The 19,855-nt window shown below is 49.5% G+C and overlaps 6 protein-coding genes across 6 annotated transcripts; 2 read left to right on the plus strand and 4 right to left on the minus strand.

The window, feature by feature from the left end:
* Window positions 1–113: 113 nt before the first annotated feature.
* On the minus strand, window positions 114–1,363 carry BJX68DRAFT_237014 (DSD1 family PLP-dependent enzyme). Its single transcript, XM_071040108.1, has one exon. It carries the CDS (start codon window positions 1,242–1,244, stop codon window positions 141–143), a length of 1,104 nt encoding a protein of 367 aa, XP_070899361.1. The 5' UTR covers window positions 1,245–1,363; the 3' UTR covers window positions 114–140.
* A 7,367-nt stretch (window positions 1,364–8,730) lies between these two features.
* BJX68DRAFT_266701 (ABC-2 type transporter-domain-containing protein) lies at window positions 8,731–13,356 on the plus strand (the record flags this gene model as incomplete). Its single annotated transcript, XM_071045590.1, has 6 exons — window positions 8,731–9,802; window positions 9,870–10,686; window positions 10,741–10,989; window positions 11,048–11,551; window positions 11,665–12,527; window positions 12,596–13,356. The coding sequence occupies 6 exons, from the start codon at window positions 8,731–8,733 to the stop codon at window positions 13,354–13,356; spliced, it is 4,266 nt and encodes a 1,421-aa protein (XP_070899362.1).
* A 1,413-nt stretch (window positions 13,357–14,769) lies between these two features.
* On the minus strand, window positions 14,770–15,903 carry BJX68DRAFT_266702 (uncharacterized protein; the record flags this gene model as incomplete). The annotated part of the gene is made up of 1 exon (XM_071045591.1): window positions 14,770–15,903. The coding sequence occupies one exon, from the start codon at window positions 15,901–15,903 to the stop codon at window positions 14,770–14,772; it is 1,134 nt and encodes a 377-aa protein (XP_070899363.1).
* An 860-nt stretch (window positions 15,904–16,763) lies between these two features.
* On the minus strand, window positions 16,764–17,218 carry BJX68DRAFT_237015 (uncharacterized protein). Its single transcript, XM_071040109.1, has one exon. The coding sequence runs from the start codon at window positions 17,160–17,162 to the stop codon at window positions 16,971–16,973; it is 192 nt and encodes a 63-aa protein (XP_070899364.1). The 5' UTR covers window positions 17,163–17,218; the 3' UTR covers window positions 16,764–16,970.
* On the plus strand, window positions 17,211–17,716 carry BJX68DRAFT_237016 (uncharacterized protein). The gene has a single exon (XM_071040110.1). The coding sequence runs from the start codon at window positions 17,376–17,378 to the stop codon at window positions 17,634–17,636; it is 261 nt and encodes an 86-aa protein (XP_070899365.1). The 5' UTR covers window positions 17,211–17,375; the 3' UTR covers window positions 17,637–17,716.
* A 998-nt stretch (window positions 17,717–18,714) lies between these two features.
* BJX68DRAFT_237017 (uncharacterized protein) lies at window positions 18,715–19,823 on the minus strand. Its single transcript, XM_071040111.1, has 2 exons — window positions 19,741–19,823; window positions 18,715–19,658 (listed from the first exon to the last, which is right to left on the minus strand). The coding sequence occupies exon 2, from the start codon at window positions 19,327–19,329 to the stop codon at window positions 18,877–18,879; it is 453 nt and encodes a 150-aa protein (XP_070899366.1). The 5' UTR covers window positions 19,330–19,658; window positions 19,741–19,823; the 3' UTR covers window positions 18,715–18,876.
* Between the last annotated feature and the right edge of the window lie 32 nt (window positions 19,824–19,855).

Below are 19,855 nucleotides of genomic sequence, written 5' to 3' on the forward strand. Positions count from 1 at the left end.
GTGGGAAGGACGTGCTCGGAGCGGTGCTTTCATACTGTCATCTGACTACTTTCTTTTGTCTTTTTCTCTTGTTGGAAGTGGATGAACATGGGTTTCTATAGCTTTATCTCTGCTGCCTGTATATGCTTTGACTATCTCCATTACTGAACCTTCCCCCTCGAATCCACCGCCCAGATCTCCTCAATAACCCCCCTCCGATGCGCATAGTAAACATCATGCAAATTAATGGTCGGATCAATATGACTCGGCACCATCTCCACCCTGTCCCCAATCACCAAAGCCGGCGTCCCCTCCTCCCAACTCAACGCCCCATGCTCATCCCCCAGATTCTCATGCCGATACCTCGGATCCTTACACTCGGCCAGCCCACTATCCGTGGTGAGGGACTTGAGCCCCGCATCAATCGTGACCCGCCGCTCGCCCTGCTGGCTGATAACCGTCGCGAGAATCGTCAGGCTGTTCGCGTAGAATGTCCCCACAGCATTGCGGTAGTCCGTGTCCATGAAGATGAAGGAGCCCGGTTGGAGCTCTGTTACCCCCGGGACGGTCGCGCAGAATTCGGCCGTGCCTGTTCCGCCGGTCGTTACGACCTGTATGTTGAAGCCCGCGGTTCGAAGCGCAGATGCTGTCTCGGTTAGAGTCTTCATGGACTCGAGACACTGGGTTCGTCGGTCTTCGCGGCTGTGTAGGTGCTGCAGATGCCCTTCGTACCCCTGGACACCAATCAGGCGGAGCATGGGGAGTGTGCTGACATGTGTGGCGAGATCCAGCGCCGGCTCACCGGGCGCCACGCCCGTGCGATGCAGCCCGACGTCCAAATCTACCAGGACGGAGATCGGCTCCATGATGCCCTCCGCCTGAAGCGCATCATTGATAGCCGTCGCCCCAACGACACTATCCACCACGATCCGGATCCCGCGATGCCGTTTATACAGCTCGACCAGCCTCTGCACTTTCTGTCTCCCGATAATCTCGCAGGTAATCAGGATATCGTCGAACCCCGCAGCCGTGATCGCCTCGGCCTCGGAGACTTTGGCGACACAGCACCCCTTTGCCCCCGCCGCGACGAGTTTGTGCGCGAGCGCGGCGCTTTTTGTGGTTTTTAGATGCGGGCGGATGTTTCGGCCTGTTGGGAGGAGGGTTGAGAAAAGCTTTTTGATATTTTGTTCCATAAGGTCGAGGTCGACGATCATGCTGGGCGTGTCGAGGTCGTCGAGGGTGTCGCCGATTTTGGGGGCGTACATGGTGGGCGATGGGGATGAAGTGGCTGGGCGTGGCGGAGGAATTGATGCGGAGGAGATGACAGTACGGAGGACTGCCAGAGAAAGGATCTTGGAGGAGCTATGAATGTAATAAGGGATTGCTGAAAGCGTAGGGTCGCAATGGGCGGTGACTCCAAATATGCAAGGACCGCGATGTGAGGGGTACGTGGTATTACTCCACTCTGATTGGTTGATGTAACCCAGTTATCTGCAACGCCACCCCGTCTCTCTGCTTATCTGCAGGTGATCGGTGGGTATCCTGAAGCTGGTGGTTTTTGTCTTCTTAGAATCTCCATAGGCGGAGCCGAGAAACGGCCACTAACTACTAAGAGAATCAGGCGAGATTATAACATTACGACTTATAGTCCTGATAGATAGACACGCGCAATTCCTCTTGGGATTTTGCATGAAGCTTGCTATGCCCTGTTTAGATCTAGCTTTCATGTACAAGGGGAATAAAAGAAAAGGCAGCCCTGGGCGCATATTGAAACGGGAGAGTAATTCCGGGCGATATGCAGAAGCACTTGCTGCGAGAGGCGTATCAATAATATATAATAACGGGGAGCAAAAGCAACAATGCTTAAACAAGAGTCCTCTGCAGGAATGTGCATCAAGAATTCCTCCACACCACGTGCGAAGCTCACTCAGGTCCGCAAACACAACAACTACCCAAGCGTCCCCAAGACAATCTCCGCATCCCCACTATCAAGGGGATATTCATCCAGCACAGAGCGAACCATATCCTATACCTCTCATCTCTCAGCCTCAACCTCATCCCAAACGGCGCGGAGTGGCTGGCAATTCCCGGCGGAACACGTGGCGAGGTGTCTACGCCCTCGCTCTTCCCAATTTCAAACACTGCTAGCGACATAGCAATCTCAAGGTAGATGCTTGAATCGGCGACGATGCGACCGGGGCAGATGCAGCACCCAAAGCCGAATACCAGCATCCGCGGATCGCGCTCAGGGTTATCACCGAGGGCGCGACGGATTGAAGGACATTGGGTCTTTGTAATCTTGTCTTTGGGATCGTGGCAGGAGGCCCTGTGGAATACTGAACAGCTGTCTGTCACCACGTGAAGGAGAGGTGGACATGAAAGGGAAAAGTCGGGGATGGGGGGAGGCAAGGCAAACAAGCTAACCAACCAAACATTTAGCATGATAACCGACCCCTTAGGATATGCTATCCATAAAAGGTATTATCCTCCATGAGGGCTATGCGCTATACCCTTCGGCGTGAGTAGGTGCTAGCAGAGAGACTCTTTGACCTTGGCATTAATGTACGGTAGGCGGCCGCGATCCGCGAACCATGGTAGTCAGTAGGGACTAATGACGCGGTCGATTCCATCCTGTGCCGATCGCTGTATACGGGGGTTCAAACCCTTTGCTAGAAAGAATGATGTGATTGTCAAGACGGTCTGGGTGAATGGAGGGGATGGTCAGTCTTTGAACGAAAAGGAAAAAAAGATGTGGCGACATTGAGAGGGATAGATGCGTCTACATACCGTGTCCGAACCACCGAGATAGAGCGAGACTGCTGACCGCTCATGTCGGTCTCTTCCTTGGTTCCAGGCCCATGGTGTTGACGTTGGCTTTATCTTTGAGAAGACTAGACACATTCGAAGGCGTGTTGTTCCCTTCCCTGCTTTGGTTTTTAACAAAGCCAAAATGGAGATCTGGAAGAGATGCGAGGTCATGCTTTAGCCCTTGGGCGATTCGCTGAAATCTAGCGCCTGGTAGCCAGACGGGCATATGTCGCTACTGTTCGTCAGTATGGTGCCTATTAGCCTGGACGTGTGGACCGCGCAGCGTACAAAAGGGAAACGCATCCACAAGCCACGTCACGGGAACCAAAGCCGGAATGAAGCGTTCCAGGGCTTTCTCAATATAGTCCATGCCGGGGGTCTACTAGGGTATAATCCATATTATACCGGTAGAGCACCTTGAGAATAAAGGCTCCAACGAGTCTAAACGCTTATCAGCACGAAACTAATTTTACCCTTTTCAAATTCTATCAACGTCATTCATACCCTCTCGCGGGCCTGGGCAGGTTCTGCGGCGTTTTCCAACAGGCGTACCACAGAGAGCGACGGACGTCAACCTCCTGGTTCTGATTGAAGCGAGCAGGACTCAGAGTGGTTCCCATCTCCCGCTGGATGTACCTGCGGTACATTTCTTATTCTTGTGCCTGTCTGCGTAGTCGGGGATACCGCCGATGAGAAGGCACTGTGCTGTTTCAAACACGCCAGCGGCTTCCATCTTAATACACGACACCTGGAGATTCCTGCCTAAGTAGTCCCTGAAGACGGCGTTCTTGACTACTTAGTTACTAGATGTGATGAGCCTGTAGTAGAAGTAGCTAGACAGCTCCACGTATGGGTTCCTAACTACTGTCTCTCCTGTATATTTTACGCAGGTTTCCTCGTCTAGCATATGTAGAGCGTTGGCCTTGAAAAGAACGTTAACCTCACTAATGGGTCTTAAATATTGTGGCTTCATGTTAATAATAGTAGACATATGGTCACTGAGAGGGTCCAATATTATCTCGCTCAGTACTGACCTCAAAAACACATCAGGCTTCTAGATACACTCATTCACTTCAAGAGGATTGATTCTCTAGGTAAGTTTTCCTAGATCGCTCTAAATAACCCCTGTGCTAATAATAACATGACCAGGCTAGATATCATGCCATTTAGATGGGACTCCACTACTAATTCTAATAATAAAGTACTACTTTAGGGACTAAAAGCTTCGCTTTATGTTAGAGGCTATTATAGAAGCTATATTAGTACTATATATACCTAAGGGTAGACAGGCTACTATTATATTATAGCCATTCATGCGTCCTAGTGCGTAGTAGTTACTATTATTCTTATTAACTAGAAGCACGGGGTTTGTCTTATCTAGCAGCGCCTGGATAGTCATTAGCTCCTTCTCAAGGACACATACAATTCCTATCTTATAGTCTTAATGCGTCAAGGGTAGACTGCCTCAGCTATACTCCCCTCTAGAAGAGGTGTCTAGAAGATTAGAGACTAGTAGCGTTTTATTAGTCACTTAGTACGCTTTCTACATTCGCTTCAGGTTGTAGATGAGAGTTTTCCGGATTCCCGCGGTCCAGCCAACTCCATGCAAAGTCTTCACTTCTTCAATCCTCCCTGAGAATGCCTTCGCTTCGTTGAACAAGCCATATCCCAATCCCGCGCCTCTTCCCGCCTGCCCTCGACTCCTGTGGACGCGTAATGCCCCGCCACTATACTAGATCCCACAATAATAGTGACCATGGTAGATAGTATTACTACTTTACCTACCATTCACAACAACTTGATCCTTGATAAATGGGATGGAATAGATAAGGGGAATCTACTATATAATTACTAGGAGCTATCATGAGGCTAGATAGGGCGTGGTGTAATTTATGTCTTTCGCTATGCACGGGCCGACTATAATTTTTAATGCGCGGAAGACTTAGAGGAGGACTTAGGAGTTAAAGGAGGACTAAGACAGGCTTCGACCTACCAAGGCCATATATTAGCACCTGGCTCCATTATTAGCAGTAACACGGCTAGTGTCCTGGTGATACCCTTGAGCCTTTAGCTGGAATGCAAAGCCTCTACAGTCCATGTCTCCTGGTGGTTGTGGACTGGCAGTATAAGATTGCATTGAGGATAACCTGAGTCATGGACGCACCGTGGTGGTCTGGTATACTGGATAGACATGGTATAATGAAGATGCCCCTGCTGTACTTAATGCAAGCCTGGTCATGGATCGGAAAGGGTAAGGGGTGAGGGTCCTCAAAGCCAAGCCGGCTTGATTTTTGTCCTAACTATATACGGCTGACGAACAAGAAAGCTATAGACAAACCATGCATGTCAAATCAAAAAAAAAAATCAAATCAAAAACATACAACAGTAGGGATTCGCATGTGGTCACCCACCATACTACTAACCTACCGGCGTGTGGCTTAAGTACGGCTGAGCGGACGGGAAGCCCTGTTCTCCACACCCTGTGGTCGTATGTAGTAGTGTTAAGCTAATATTGCTTTACATAGAAAAGGTAGATTTAGTATACTCCGCGCCAATATTAATAAGAGGGGTATGGATTAACCACCATAATATAGTAGAATTTAGGGGGCCCTGTTTATTATAGTCTTAAATGCCTCAGGTGCCACCAATCTAGAACCTCTCTGGTTTGCTCACGCTAATAGGACTAATACCGGACATATTAGATTGAAATAGGTTCTGTCGCCAGGTCCGCATCTAAACTGCATCACGTTAGTACAGAGAACACCTTGTCTTGCCCAGCGGCTCTACACCGTCCCTGGCCTAATGATAAGGAAATATTGCGGGCGCAACGAACGAGCAAGCGAAGTTGTTGGGTGACTGGGGTTGACGCACTCAGATGTTGTTGAGCCGAGTCTACTGTTGCCGAATAGTTAGATCATGCGCTAAATAAGGCAACGGGCAAGCCGAGTCTGTGTACAACTAGCACAAAATAGAAATTTGATGTAGCCGCAGCTAAGCAGCCCACTTTGCTCACCAGGGTGAGCCGAATGCGGTTGACACCCCGAAGTGGAAGAAAGTATGGAATTAAAAGAGGTTCCTCGCACAGTGGACTTTCTAGCCCAGCAGTGTTGTAAGAAATGCTTCTTGGGATGACCTGAGTTACAGTCTGTAACTTAGGTGACTTCCATATAATTGGTGGACTCGCGACAATTGTGGGTCAGTATAGTGCGCAATCTGCGGCCGATCAGCTCGCAAACAAATGCGAAGAGAATTCTTACCTCAAGCATTCTTTAATTCTTTTCTTCAATTTCTAAAAGACTTCATGGTCATCTGGAAGTCTATATTCTCAAGTTGTTACTGCACTCTTTGCTCGGTGCACCGAGCCTCCACAAGCCCCATAATTTCTGTAGCAGGATGTTCGGAAAGCTATAGACTGCTGAAGCTTTCAACGCTGAAAATAAGGATTGGATTAGAGTAAGGCTACTTATTATTACCCTTGAAGGCCTGGAGGAGATATAAATCAAGCCAGGGGCCCAAGTTGTCCTTTATTCAAGTTCCATCCTGTCATCTGTACTAGTAGCGGTCCTTGCCACCTCAACCAGCGCTGAAACAATCATTTCAAGCGGTCCCAATGTGCGGTCGTCGGTATAGAATACACCGTTGCGGAGATCGTCGATTGCTGCCCGGTCCTCTACATTGCCCAAAAGCTACCATCAACCCGCAGACCGGAAGGAAGAATATGTGTGGAAAAGTAAGAACCGCTATAGACGTCGCTGGTCCTGGGCTACGTGGTGATGATGAATGCTATATCAATGATCTGAAGGCAACCGGTTGGAAATGTTGCGATTGCAAACAGAAGAACGTCGCTGGCCCGAGGCATTGCGAAAATTATGTGACCGTCAATCAACGAGGAAGCGAAGCTGAATGTCAGCATTACATTTGCCGCCATTGCACCTACAATTGAACTGTGGGCCTATATCTCTTAATCCCCGTTCTTCGAGGTCACCGGAAGAGCTGATTTGGTCGTTTTCAGCTCGATTGGGCGAGGAAGCGGTGAATAGTATTCATCTCGATCTTATTGACCGGATTCTCTTCTGTGGAGCTCTTCTGGCTGAGGACAAAACAGTAGCCCTACCACAGCTACTGGTAGCCATCAGGAGGATATAAGGACGCTCGTTCTCGCACATGTACTTAGTTTACTTTTAGTCCTTCGCGAACAATCTATACATTGTCATTGCAGAGTAACTCTTTGCTAGACTCCAGTCGGCCAGACTACTCTACAGCTACTACATGCGTGTAGTAGGTGGCCGGACTTCTGCCCAGGCGCCCACTCGTCACGGTATCATCTGGTACAAACTCGAACAAGACCCACCGGTAACTCAAGTCTATCACCACGTACCTTCACCAAGCATCATGACACCTTCGTAAGAAGTCAGTCTCCAGATCCGAATTACGTTCTAGCACAACTGGCTCATCAGAGATCCTACAGTTAGGGACTACCTAATTGAGCATGTCGTGGCACGTGCTCTCCGCCCCTGCAGAGTTGTCTCTCTTGCCGTCAACACCACGAACTTCCCTGACAGCTACAATCCACTACAGTCATTACGCTACACGTTCCTTCTCACCGTTTCCTTCCGGAGAGCAGCAGGTGGCCATGTGACAAATATCTGGATTTTTTTGAGGTTGAGCGGTAAAGCCTGACAAATACCCAACAAAGCGCCCCAGGATCTTGATTTTATCTGGTCTTGGCGCAATTATTTCGATTGTGCCACCAAGTTAAATAGTGGCGTCGCTCCCAGAATTCCTGTATGCTTGAAACTATCACAGTCACCTTCTTCTCCATCACGTTCTTCCCCATCAGTTAACCCTCTATAACTCAAACTTTTTTTCTTCAAACCATTGCTATAATCATGGGGCAGTGCCCTTACAAGACGGGTGTATTTCTTTTCAATGAGAGGAAAAGGACGGCTCGAATAACTGTCCATGTCTTGAACAATCGTTTCATCGTCCGCCTGTGCGATAAAAGCTTCCAGCCATCTCCTACTTCACCACTTGAAAAGTTCCTTCTTCCACTTAGGCGCTTAGAAGGAAAATCCGAATCCTGCGAGGGAGACGCCTGGCAGGACATGCATGACTGGGTTCTGGAACCATTTCTGCCAACCTTTGAACTGCTCTTGCAGCACAGACCAACCAAAGTATACACGTTTGACGACTGACTAATGAAGCGGACTCGAAAAATCTCCGTGGATATTACCAGAAGTTAACCCAGACCCGGATCAATGATCACGATGGGTCGGAAGTGCGCAGGGTAAGTAACAACCGTTGCATCTCTCGTGATCTGCCCGAACTGTGCTCCAACTATTGGCAGGGCCTCAAATATCTTGTCCACGAGAATGGGCTAGATACCAAGCCCGCCAAACCACCGTAGTTAATGCACTCTTAAGCGAGCCGGATCGACCGAAATTACTTGCTATTGAGCCAGCAGGCCTGCTTTTTCCTTCCTTGCCGCAGTTAATGATAAGGTTGTATATCAGCGGCGTGATCCGTAATCAATAAATCAAACCCATACCCCCGCCCAGACCAATCATGCTACCAGGCCTGCGCGACCCGCTTCCTATTGTGACGAAGACTCTCGCTTTTGGCAATGCAGCCATCCATTCTGGTAAGAGCTGCTGACCGATCAGAACAAATAAGAATGTTCGTATGGATACCGACGAAATTGACTATAACTGCTGGCGTGATCACCAAATTTAAGCTTACAGTATCGGAGTGATTAGTGAACCTCCTTGAAAAAAAAACGGGTCAAGCAGCTCGGGTTGATGAGGGGAGCTCCCCCGAACATGTTCAATATCAAAGATGATGAATTTGTAATCAGCCAATGTCTGATTGCTTCTCCGCCCTATTTAACATCATTAGGTTGAGGAACTCAAAAGAAGCTCTTGCCAAATGCCCGCAATCGACATCATGGCTTCCCAATCACAGAGCGATGAGACCCCTAACGAGGGTCACAGCAACGTCCTAAGTCGCGCCCTCACCCGCCTATCTTCGGTCGCCCGAACGAGCGCCATCCCGGAAAACGAGGAATCAATTGACAATGATCTGGATTGGGAGAAAATGCCTGAGGTGCAGATGCTTGAGCAGGCGCTCGGGAAAAACACCCCTGTACACAGAAAACTGGGATTGACGTGGACAAACCTTACTGTTTCTGGTCTCGGAGCGGAAAGCTCTTTCCATGAGAACGTGGTCTCGCAGTTTCTCCCGGCAAGATTGAAAGGAGGCAATACGACACCGACCAACAAGACGATCCTCAGCAACAGCCATGGCTGCGTGAAACCGGGAGAAATGCTACTTGTCCTTGGACGACCGGGGGCTGGCTGCTCCACACTACTCAATGTTCTGGGCAATCAGCGAGACGGCTACACTCAGATTGAAGGACAAGTCAAGTACGGTTCAATGGACCACAAAGAAGCATTGAAGTATAGAGGCCAGATTATCACCAACTCTGAGGACGATATCTTCTTTCCAACCCTGACCGCAGCGCAGACGATGGACTTCGCAACCCGAATGAAGGTGGCGAATCATACGCCGTCTGGATCCAAATCCCGCGAGGATGCGAGGATAGTTACGCGGGACTTTCTATTTCAGCTATTAAGCATCTCTCATACGGCAAATACACGTGTCGGCAACGAGTTCATTCGCGGTGTTTCCGGTGGTGAAAGGAAACGAATCAGCATCATAGAAGCCATGGCAACTCGTGGCAGTATTTACTGCTGGGACAATCCAAGCAAGGGTCTAGATGCGAACACTGCGCTTCAATACGTCAAGGTTGTCCGCCAAATGACAGATCTATTTGGTCTGGCTTCTGTTGTTACCCTTTACCAAGCCGGCAACGGTATCTACGAGTTGTTTGACAAGGTGCTCGTGCTCGACCAGGGAAAGCAGATCTATTATGGCCCTATGAAGGAAGCACGGCCATTCATGGAGCAGCTGGGGTTTATTTGTGCAGATGGCGCAAACATTGCTGATTTCCTGGCAGGTTAGTATTTCTCTTGTTTTGTACCCGCTCTTTACTGGGGTATTATTAACGCTCGACATAACTATAGGAGTTACAGTGCCGACAGAGCGGAAGATTCGTGAGGGCTATGAAGCCACCTTTCCCCGGACTACGGACGAAATTCTAAAACGCTACGACACCTCGGACATCAAACACCGAATGCAAATCGAATACGACTACCCAGCTACCGTGGAGGCAAAGAACAATACTTCGGAGTTTCAGCGCACAATCCGGGAAGAGAAACACCCTGGTGTCTTGACAAAGCGGTCACCGGTCACTGTCGGATTCCGTACGCAACTCATTACATCTATTCAACGACAGTATCAGATAATTCGCGGCGACAGTGCTGTTCTATTCATTAAACAAGGCACAAACCTTATCCAGGCTTTAACATCAGGCTCCTTATTCTACAATGCCCCCGATACCTCTACCGGAATTTTTATTAAGTCCGGTGGCATATTCGTTGCCCTCCTTTTCAACTGCCTTGTGGCACAATCAGAGGTAACAGACTCTTTCTTCGGGCGGCCTGTTCTGGCAAAGCATCGGAAATTTGCACTGCATCACCCAGCAGCCTGGTGTCTGGCACAGATCATTACCGACATTCCTATCATTCTCTTCCAGGTCAGCGTCTTCTCCGTGGTTATATATTTCTTGGTCGGGTTAAGATCATCTGCGGAGGCCTTTTTTACCTTCTGGTTCATCATCCTGTCGGCGACGATGTGCTTAACGGCCTTCTTCAGAGCAGTCGGTGCTGGCTTCAAGTCTTTCGACGACGCGAGCAAGTTTTCAGGCGTTTCTGTCACAGCCTTGCTACTGTACGTCGGGTATATGATCACTAAACATGACATGCACCCCTGGTTTGTCTGGTACGTGTTGATTGGGTAATTCCTTGCATGGACAATCTTTCTGACTGTTTACAGGATCTTCTGGATCGATCCCCTTGCATATGCTTATGATGCCTTGGTTTCCAACGAGCTTCATGACACTACCATCCCGTGCGTCGGCCCCAACCTTGTGCCAAACGGTCCTGGATACGGCTCAACCGCGAACCAAGCATGCACAGGAGTACGCGGTGCGCTCCCCGGCGCAACCGTGGTGAGCGGCGATCAGTACTTAGGGAGTCTCACCTACAGCCACTCGCATGTGTGGCGAAACGTCGGCATTGTATGGTTAGTACTCTGTTTTTCCTCCGCCACCGACTGCGTGTTGGCTAATGATTTGCTCTAGGGCCTGGTGGGCGCTGTATGTGGTGCTGACGATCATTGCAACTTCCTTCTGGAAGGATACCTCTGGCCAGAACGGGATTTTAATAGTCCCAAGGGAACTTGCCAAAAAGCCTGCCATCCCAGGGGACCAGGAAGCTCAAGCTCAAACTAATGGCGAGATGACGGGGCATTCCAGCCCACTGAGCAGCGGCACAGAGAAGGTGGATCGCTCTTTAATCCAGAACAAATCTATACTCACCTGGAGGAACTTGACCTATACGGTGCACACTGCGGACGGACCTCGTGTCCTGCTCAACAATGTCCATGGTTGGGTCAAGCCGGGCATGCTGGGCGCCCTCATGGGTGCTTCGGGGGCGGGCAAAACAACCTTGCAGGATGTCCTAGCGCAACGTAAGACCGAGGGAACAATCAAAGGATCTATCCTGGTTGACGGCAGACCTCTTCCGCTTAGTTTTCAGAGGTCAGCAGGCTATTGCGAACAGCTGGATGTGCATGAGCCATTGACGTGAGTAGCCATTCCTCCGACCACATCCCTAAATACACACACCCACCACACGCGTTCTCGCGTGAAACCTTTCCCGGTGCTTATGGGTGAAGCAATGCCTGACCTCTCTATAGCACTGTTAGGGAAGCCCTGGAGTTCTCCGCCCTGCTACGACAGCCGCAGTCAACGCCCAGGGCTGAAAAACTGGCATATGTCGACACCATCATGGATCTACTGGAAATGCACGATATTAAGGACAGTCTCGTCGGCTACGCCGGTGGGAATGGTCTCTCAGTGGAAGAAAGAAAGCGCTTAAGCATTGGAGTGGAACTCGTCGCGAAGCCCAGTGTCCTCATCTTCCTGGACGAGCCCACATCAGGGCTTGATGGGCAGGCTGCCTTTAATATTGTGCGATTCCTCAAAAAGCTAGCTGCCGCCGGTCAGGCTATCCTAGTTACTATCCATCAACCCAGTGCACAGCTCTTCTACGAGTTCGACACGTTGCTCCTCCTCGCACGTGGAGGAAAGACAGTCTACTTTGGAGATATTGGATACCAAGCATCCACGCTAAAGTCATATTTTAGCCGTTACAATTCGGACTGTCCAGCAGAAAAGAATCCAGCCGAGCATATGATCGACGTTGTCTCCGATCGGCGCAAGGACTGGCACCAAATCTGGCTTGAATCGCCTGAACACGAAGCCATGTTGGCAGAGCTTGATCGAATTGTTAAGGAGGCAGCCTTACAACCAGCAAATACCGGCAATGACGACAGCGAATTTGCGATGCCCCTTTGGGATCAAATCGTTATCGTCACCCTCCGCCTGGTCAAATCCATGTACCGCAATGTTGGGTACGTTAACAATAAATTTGCGCTACACATTATCATGGGCCTCTTCACCGGCTTCACCTACTGGCAGGTCGGCAACAGCGTCACCGAGCTACAGATGCGCACGTTTGCCCTCTTCAACTTCATCTTCGTCGCCCCTGGTGTCATAGGTAAGTCTTGATATAGTGATCCAGTCCGCATTTCTCAAGACTGCTCCAGCTAACACCCAAGGGAACAGCCCAATTACAACCTCTCTTCATCGAGAAACGCAAGATTTACGATACCCGCGAGAAGAAGTCGCGCATGTACAGCTGGAAAGCCTTCGTCACGGGCCTCGTCATCTCCGAACTGCCCTACCTGGTAATCTGCGCCATCCTGTTCTTCTTTTGCTTCTATTATACGGTTGGTTTCCCAGCCGATTCCGATAAAGCAGGTGCCGTCTTCTTTGTCATGCTCATGTATGAATTCCTCTACACCGGCATCGGCCAGTTCATTGCAGCATACGCCCCAAACGCGACAGCCGCGGCCTTAATCAACCCTCTCATCATTTTCACGTTGGTTGGCTTTTGCGGAGTCCTTGTGCCATACTCACAGATCACCTCCTTCTGGCGCTATTGGCTGTATTGGATCAACCCGTTCAATTACCTCATCGGCTCCCTTCTTGTCTTCACCACGTTCGACATGCAAGTCCAGTGCAGAGATAGTGAGCTTGCAGTCTTCAATCCCCCGGACAACCAAACCTGTGGTCAGTACTTGGCTGCGTACTCGCAGAATCTGTTGGGGTCTGGTTCGAACCTGCTTAACCCGGAGGCTACTTCTGATTGCCGAGTGTGCCAGTACAAGACCGGCAGCGATTATCTGCGCACTGTTAACCTCAATGAGTACTACTATGGCTGGAGAGATGCGGCGATAGTTGTCATCTACGTGATTTCAAGCTATGCTCTGGTGTTTCTCTTGATGAAGTTGAGAACGAAGAAGAGCAAGAAGGTTGAGCATTAGCAGCATTCCTTGTCACAACACTTGGACGTTGTCGGCCGATTCAACACGGTGGATATGGTATTTGTCTGTTATGCTGGCGGTGTGATGCCAGCGTGGTTATTGCCACTTGCAATATAGATTAGGCTGGTTCTTAGATGTACACCTATTGTTATTCGCTTCATTGAAAAATACACAGACTCAGGGGAAGCCATTATCGAGGCAACTAGGATCTGGAAAACTTAGACACAGGTCTCACTGCGTATATCTTTGGCCGTTAAGAGACCCTTTACTCTCTAGGCTGGTCCGCGGACAGATAAGCTCTTTGTTTTGCCAGAGACCTTAGTTTGCAACGATTCAAGGGATCTACAGAGCTCCGCGGTGGTCTGCTAGGAGGAAACTCATATTGATTGGTGAGGGTATCATCTGGAGAATAACACCATTGCGGTTGTGGCATTTCCGTTAAGGAAATCAAGCTTGTCATAGATATCTGCGCTATTCTGACCCTTCCAACTCTTCCCCAGCATCTATCAAGCGGATAAAAGAAACTTGGATTCTATACTTCACGTTCTACCCAGCAATGGCCCGGAAAAAGAAAAACCGCAAAGTTTCTCAATCGTCTATGTCAGCCCATGCAGAGCCCGACCCAGAGTCCTCTAACAGGCCAGATAAGAAGGCACAAGAAAATCTCTTGGATCTTAGTACCCGGTGAGAAATATATAACCCAGCTGGGGCAAAGTAGCGTTGCCGTTAACATTAACTTAGCCCTCATCTTAACTTAGAATCCAGCGATTTAAATTTTACCTGCAATGGTAGGACCTTACCAGCTTATTACTTTGTGGTCTACTCTAGATCTGAGTATTTGCAAAAGGAAACTCCTAAGCTGGATGAAGTCGAATCCAAAGAACATGTGACAGTATACAGGTGGTGGGTCAGGGGTGCAGCGATTGATCAGTGAGCTTCGGATTTCCAGTGAAGAACGTGAAAAGAGAGCCGAGCCGGTGTTGTCTAGTCTTCCCGGTGTCAAAATCCTTGGAGGGCATTTCGGAAAATCGACCTCGGCCGAAATCTGGAGCGCGTTCTGGTTTCAAGAATGACTTGAGTTCTCAGCGGCTGGCTGAGCTTTGGCTTTGAGATTGGGATGGTCAGGTCGCTAAGGTTGTTGTGAGTTGCCTTCGGGTTCAACTGAGACCTGCCGCGGAAACGGTTGACGGTTGACGATGATATCGCGGCCATTCTCACCTGTACCAGTGGACATGCTACGCCGGTTGAGGTGATTTGCTGACCCCCGACGCGCGTCGTCCCTTGGCTCGGTCCATGAATGTGGCCCCAGTTCAATTGGAGCGCCTCGACATGTTTCCGAAAGATTTGCCTGCCTAAGCTGGTGCCGTCGTGCTTGGAGAAACGAGATTTTGCCGCTGGGCGCAGAGACAGGCCCTAGCTAAAGTTTTGCGACCAACCCTCACAGCAAGCGACCCAGACCCCGGTTACAACGATCAATGTACGTAGCCCCTCATCGAGGGTAATTGTGTTCTTGGTATCCCCCCGTGCTGCATCACCGGACGCGTCACTGACCACGGGTATGCACAAGCTCGGGGTTATGGGGCCGGTGCTAGGGGAGGCCACTACAGGATATGCATCATAGACCTCTAGCTGGTTCTTGATCATGGAAGCGATCACCGGGTGCCGACGAGCGCTGGGATTGATGACGCTGAAGGTGAATCGTTTGTTGTCATGGCGCGGTTGAGTGACCGGGAATGCAGAGCTGCCTCGATTCTTCCCTCCGCGTAGGGCCCATCGTATGACTTGCACACCATTGTCTCTGGGAGCCACAAACTCATATGAGCCACTGGACAGAGGAGTCGCTTCCCAGACCGGCCCAAAATTCAAACAGATCTTAGCCTTCCCTTTTAGACCGCCATCTTGGGCCACCCGGAAAATCGTGGCCACGACTTGGCGGTGGTCCTCGTCGTCTTCTCCTTCGCAACTTATATTTTTCTCGGGGATGTTGGCCACCGTGCGAGTGTATAGTTCATTCCTCACAACGCTTAAGTCCTTCGGGCCCTGTCCATTCTTCTGGCAAAACATGGCTGGAAACTTTTGAACAAAATGTGGCAAATACAATGTCGATTGTTGAACGTCTAAGATGGGCAAGGGCCGCGCCGTTTGCGACACCTGCTGGACTTGCATAAGGAGCTTCGGCCGAAGCTTGAGTCGTTTGTGCCAGGTATGGACCACGGGGTAGGCGAACTGGTACGAGGTTTTCGGCCGCGAGGTTTTGTTAGTGTATGAATGGAAGACTCGAGGCCGGGCGAGCGCTAGTGGTGCGGCCTGGGAGAATTCGACCTCGCTCGGTGTCGAAGCAACAGGGCTTATGGCCACAGGAGATACAGTTCCTGCAGGCGGAACAGGACTGTTAGACTGCTTGGTTCGGTGAAAGAAAATGCCCAGACATGGTAGCGTGGGTACTGAGAAAGCGGACGAGGAAGGAGAATTACAGGCTGGCGGGGATTCTGGCTCATCTGAATGAGCTACTGCGACATCCCCTGCAGGGCCGAGATTCAGCAGCATTCTTGGAATCGATGAGCAAGAGGGCCACTCTGTCGTCCCATTCATACTCAACCAAGTCCCCAATGGACAAATGGGTGGTCGGCCTTATACATACAGTACCTAAAGAATGATTTCATCCGGTTTTAGGCTAGTAAGATAGTTTAAATCAATTCGCTGTGTCATTTCAAGATCCGCGCGAACCCTTCTGTCCTGAATGATGTAAGCACTCGGTCTTCTTCCACGGGAATTTCTTCCCAGAGTCTACTGTCGGCTTGATTACTATTTGAGCCCGCCGTCCTACTAAATAGAATCGATTAATTGTGTCATTGAAGATCCACGTGTACCTACATGTCCACAATGGTCATACTCGGCTTTCCTCGGGGCTTGGCTGGCATGTCTCGCCCGGGCCGTCAGTTCGTCAGAGTATCCCGTTCAAAGTGTTGATCGCTTTTGATTATTATCTGTATCCGACCGTTGCCCCACCTAACATTTGGTTAACCTTCTGGTTAAGTAAGTGGGGCAACATGGATACTGTTCTTCGGCAAGATTACTCCGTACTTTGATTCTGTGGAGCCTGAGGTGATCAAGCCGAACATTGTCGGGGTGTTCACTAATCGTAATTCGCCCTGAGCACTCCAGCCCCGTGGTACAAATGTGGCTTACTAATGAACGGCAAGTGCTAGCTTGACTCTCCGAAGTTTCAATGCCTTTTTCGTGTCGTGTACTATTCCTCGTCCACTTGCCTCTGACTTCGTCCGGCTATTATAGTTTTATATTGCCATCTCAACTTTACTTTATTCTGTTTCGCTTTTTTTCTTTACAGTCGACCGACCATCATGCCAGACGATATGACACCAGTGTTGGTTACTGGCGCTGCCGGCCAAGTTGGAGGAGTAAGTGGCCGTGTTGTGGAACTACTGAGAGCCTCAGGTGTCCCAGTCCGTGCTCTAGTCCGCAGGAACGATGAGCGAGTTGCGCGCCTTCGAGAACTCGGAGCAGAAGTTGTGGTCGCCGATCTCACGAAATCGGAAGAGGTTTTCCCAGCTCTCCAGGGATGTAGACGTGTTTTTTTCAACATGAGTGTGTCTTCACAATATCTTGAGGCATCTACGGTGATGGCTGCGGCAGCACGAGCCACCTCTGGAATTGAGTTGCTCGTCAATATGTCTCAGATGACCGTTTCGGAGATGGACCTCATGCATGTCACCGACTCCACCCAGCATAGGCTTCAATGGCTGAGCGAGCAGGTGCTCCAGTGGTCTGGGGTGCCTGTCACCCATCTGCGTCCGACGGTCTTTCAAGAAAATCCCCTTTTCTGGCGGTTTGCGGCCCAGTCCATTGAAAATTCAGGGACGATACGTTTGCCATTCGGACGTAGCCGCACGTCGCCGATTTCTGCCAATGATGTTGCGGAAGTCGCGGCCAAGATCCTACTTGAACCGTCGAAATATTCTGGCCAGGCATTGGAGATTACTGGCCCGCGTTCCGTTGACATGTACGATCTTGCGGAGGAGTATTCCACTGCGTTAGGTCGTTCTATCGACTACGTGGACGTTCCACTCGACACTTGGCAGGAGGAAGCCATTAAAAAGGTTGGACTTCCGGACCACGTTCGTCAGCATATTCTGGTTATGGTGGCACTCCATGCCGCAGGGCGTTATGATCGATGTACAGACTTGGTCGAACAGATCCTTGGTCGACCAGCGGCGAGCCTTGCCGCAACTATCACGGCCGACCGCAACAATTTCTCTTAATTTCAACTTCCGCTGACACAGAGAGGAGGTACATCCTTAGCAAACAGCCTCTTTCTAGACTAGGGATCCCCAAAGGGCACCACTACTGCACAGAAGGACGAATTACCGACTTTATTTGTAGCAGACATAGTGGTTCTAGCGAAGGATTCAAGGTTCATTTCCAGTCAGGTATTAATTCGACACCCTAATCTCCGACAATCCACTCTTGCTGCTCCCATGGGCGAATCTCCATCGCATCTACACCTTATCTCTCAATATCCCTAAGCTACTGAGACTGAGGAATCAGCCTTGTTTATCGTTGATGACTGTATAACACCGTTGTGACCGGCCACCTTCTGGCGTACAATTGGATTGCTGGTTTTCTGTATATTTCGTTTATATGATGGACAGTCGTATTTATGCAGGCCATAAAGTACTCTTCCGTTTACTACAAATGATTCGCTTGCCGTCTATGAACCGCATTCACTTCACATTCAATGTCTGCGTTCGCGTTATATAGCCCTATATTCGATCAGAGCCATCAGCATCCTTTGAATTACAATGATTATGAATCCCGGGTGGCTGCCGAGCACATGAATTGAAACAAAGCAATCCCTTCAAGCTGGCATCCTTGATATATCATCATATTTAGATAGAACTCTGAGCTGTTTGGCTAGGGGTGGTGCGTTTCGTAGACTGTATCCGTACGGGGATAGCTACAAACAGCGTGAAAAGGCCGACGGCCTAACTACATCCTTTACAAGCAGAGCCTAGAAGGGACTAGAAAACACGTCTAGATATGTTCTCTTCGAGTAAGTTCTATACAGTCCCAGACTTGGACTCGTGTTGCGTGATCTCGGTAGCCACATGCTCGCTTCTATTGCATAAAGTAACTAGTAAAGGTTTTAACTCAGGTAGGGAACAACACGTAGAAACGTCTAGTTTCCAGTTACAATACAGCGCCAACCTTGAGTCACCTTTACTGCAATACGACAACACTTGCCATGATTAATCTGTTGTACATCTCTTGCCTACTTAATCTACTTCTTCACTTAGGCTACATTTTCACTTTGCCAACGACTGGCTTGCCAACAACTGGCCTTTGTCGAAAATGGACTTTCGGTTCGTCTCTTTCTCAAGCCCGCCCATTTTCTTAACAGTAGGGTCAAATACCTTTCTCCATCCAACAGCATTCAGGAACCAGATCAACCAAGCATTGGTATCTTGCCATAAATAGTCACCCTGCGCAGGCCCAGAGTTCTTAAACAGGATCTGTTGCACCACTTGTCTGGCAAATTCCTATACTCTCTTTGGCATGGTTTCGGCTCCTCTCCTTAGTCGCCTCTAAAGTATCAATGTAGAGGCTCTCAGGATTAAAAGAAACATTATCAGCAGACATAAGATTCGTCGCGACTTCACCGATGAACAGTGTAACGACTTTAATACCAAGAGGATCAAGCTCGATCCGGAGAGTGTCGCTATAAGAAGCCACGGCTGCCTTTGAGGCATTATATGCGGCAGAAAATGCAAAAGGCAGATGTGAAACGATCGACGAGGTATTGATAACGAGTGGCGGGGTGCGTGTATTGATAGAGTCGGAGGCTAAAAGTAGAGGAGTGAAGGCTGAAACCATATCAAATAGGCCAAAGACATTAGTGTCGAACATGCTTCGCGTCTGAGCGGGATTGGCTTCAATTGCAGGGGCCTCATACATCGTTGGGTGAATAGGAAGTTAGTTGGGCAGGAACTCAGATATAACAGGGTTGCTAGAGCGCCTGTGTGACTGATACCACCGACGAAGAAGGGGACATACGTGTGCCCGCATTGTTGAATAACATATCCAATTTTCCACCAGTGTGCTTCGCAATCTCATCCCTTAGAGCTGTTATGCTCGCTGTATTAGTGACATCGAGCGGAAACGTCTCAATTCCTTTCTCTTCCAGGCTTCAGAGAGATTTCGTAGATCGAGCGGTCGCGAAGACGCGAAGATTGTGGGAGGCAAACTCCGGAGCGAGAGCATGGCCAACCCCACCTGATGAGCAGCTATCTCGGAACATATCCATCAGTCCAGTTATTCTCGAGAAATGAGGAGTCAACCGAAATAATGTTCGCTGGAGTGACGAACCCAGTAATAAGAATTGACCGTTCTGGCAATGGCTTCAACTTCGATTTGCTCAAAGAAATTTGAATACGTAAAGACCGACGTCGAGATGGTCATGTATAGGAATTTGAAGTTATTG

Source organism: Aspergillus pseudodeflectus (assembly GCF_044049435.1).
Source record: "Aspergillus pseudodeflectus strain CBS 756.74 chromosome Unknown BJX68scaffold_20, whole genome shotgun sequence".
NCBI classification, from domain to species: Eukaryota; Fungi; Ascomycota; class Eurotiomycetes; order Eurotiales; family Aspergillaceae; genus Aspergillus; species Aspergillus pseudodeflectus.

Bases quoted from the DNA above. Each gene is read 5' to 3' on its own strand.
- BJX68DRAFT_237016 (XM_071040110.1), top strand. From the start codon at position 17,376: ATGTACGATCTTGCGGAGGAGTATTCCACTGCGTTAGGTCGTTCTATC.
- BJX68DRAFT_237015 (XM_071040109.1), bottom strand. From the start codon at position 17,162: ATGGGTGACAGGCACCCCAGACCACTGGAGCACCTGCTCGCTCAGCCA.
- BJX68DRAFT_237017 (XM_071040111.1), bottom strand. From the start codon at position 19,329: ATGTATGAGGCCCCTGCAATTGAAGCCAATCCCGCTCAGACGCGAAGC.
- BJX68DRAFT_237014 (XM_071040108.1), bottom strand. From the start codon at position 1,244: ATGTACGCCCCCAAAATCGGCGACACCCTCGACGACCTCGACACGCCC.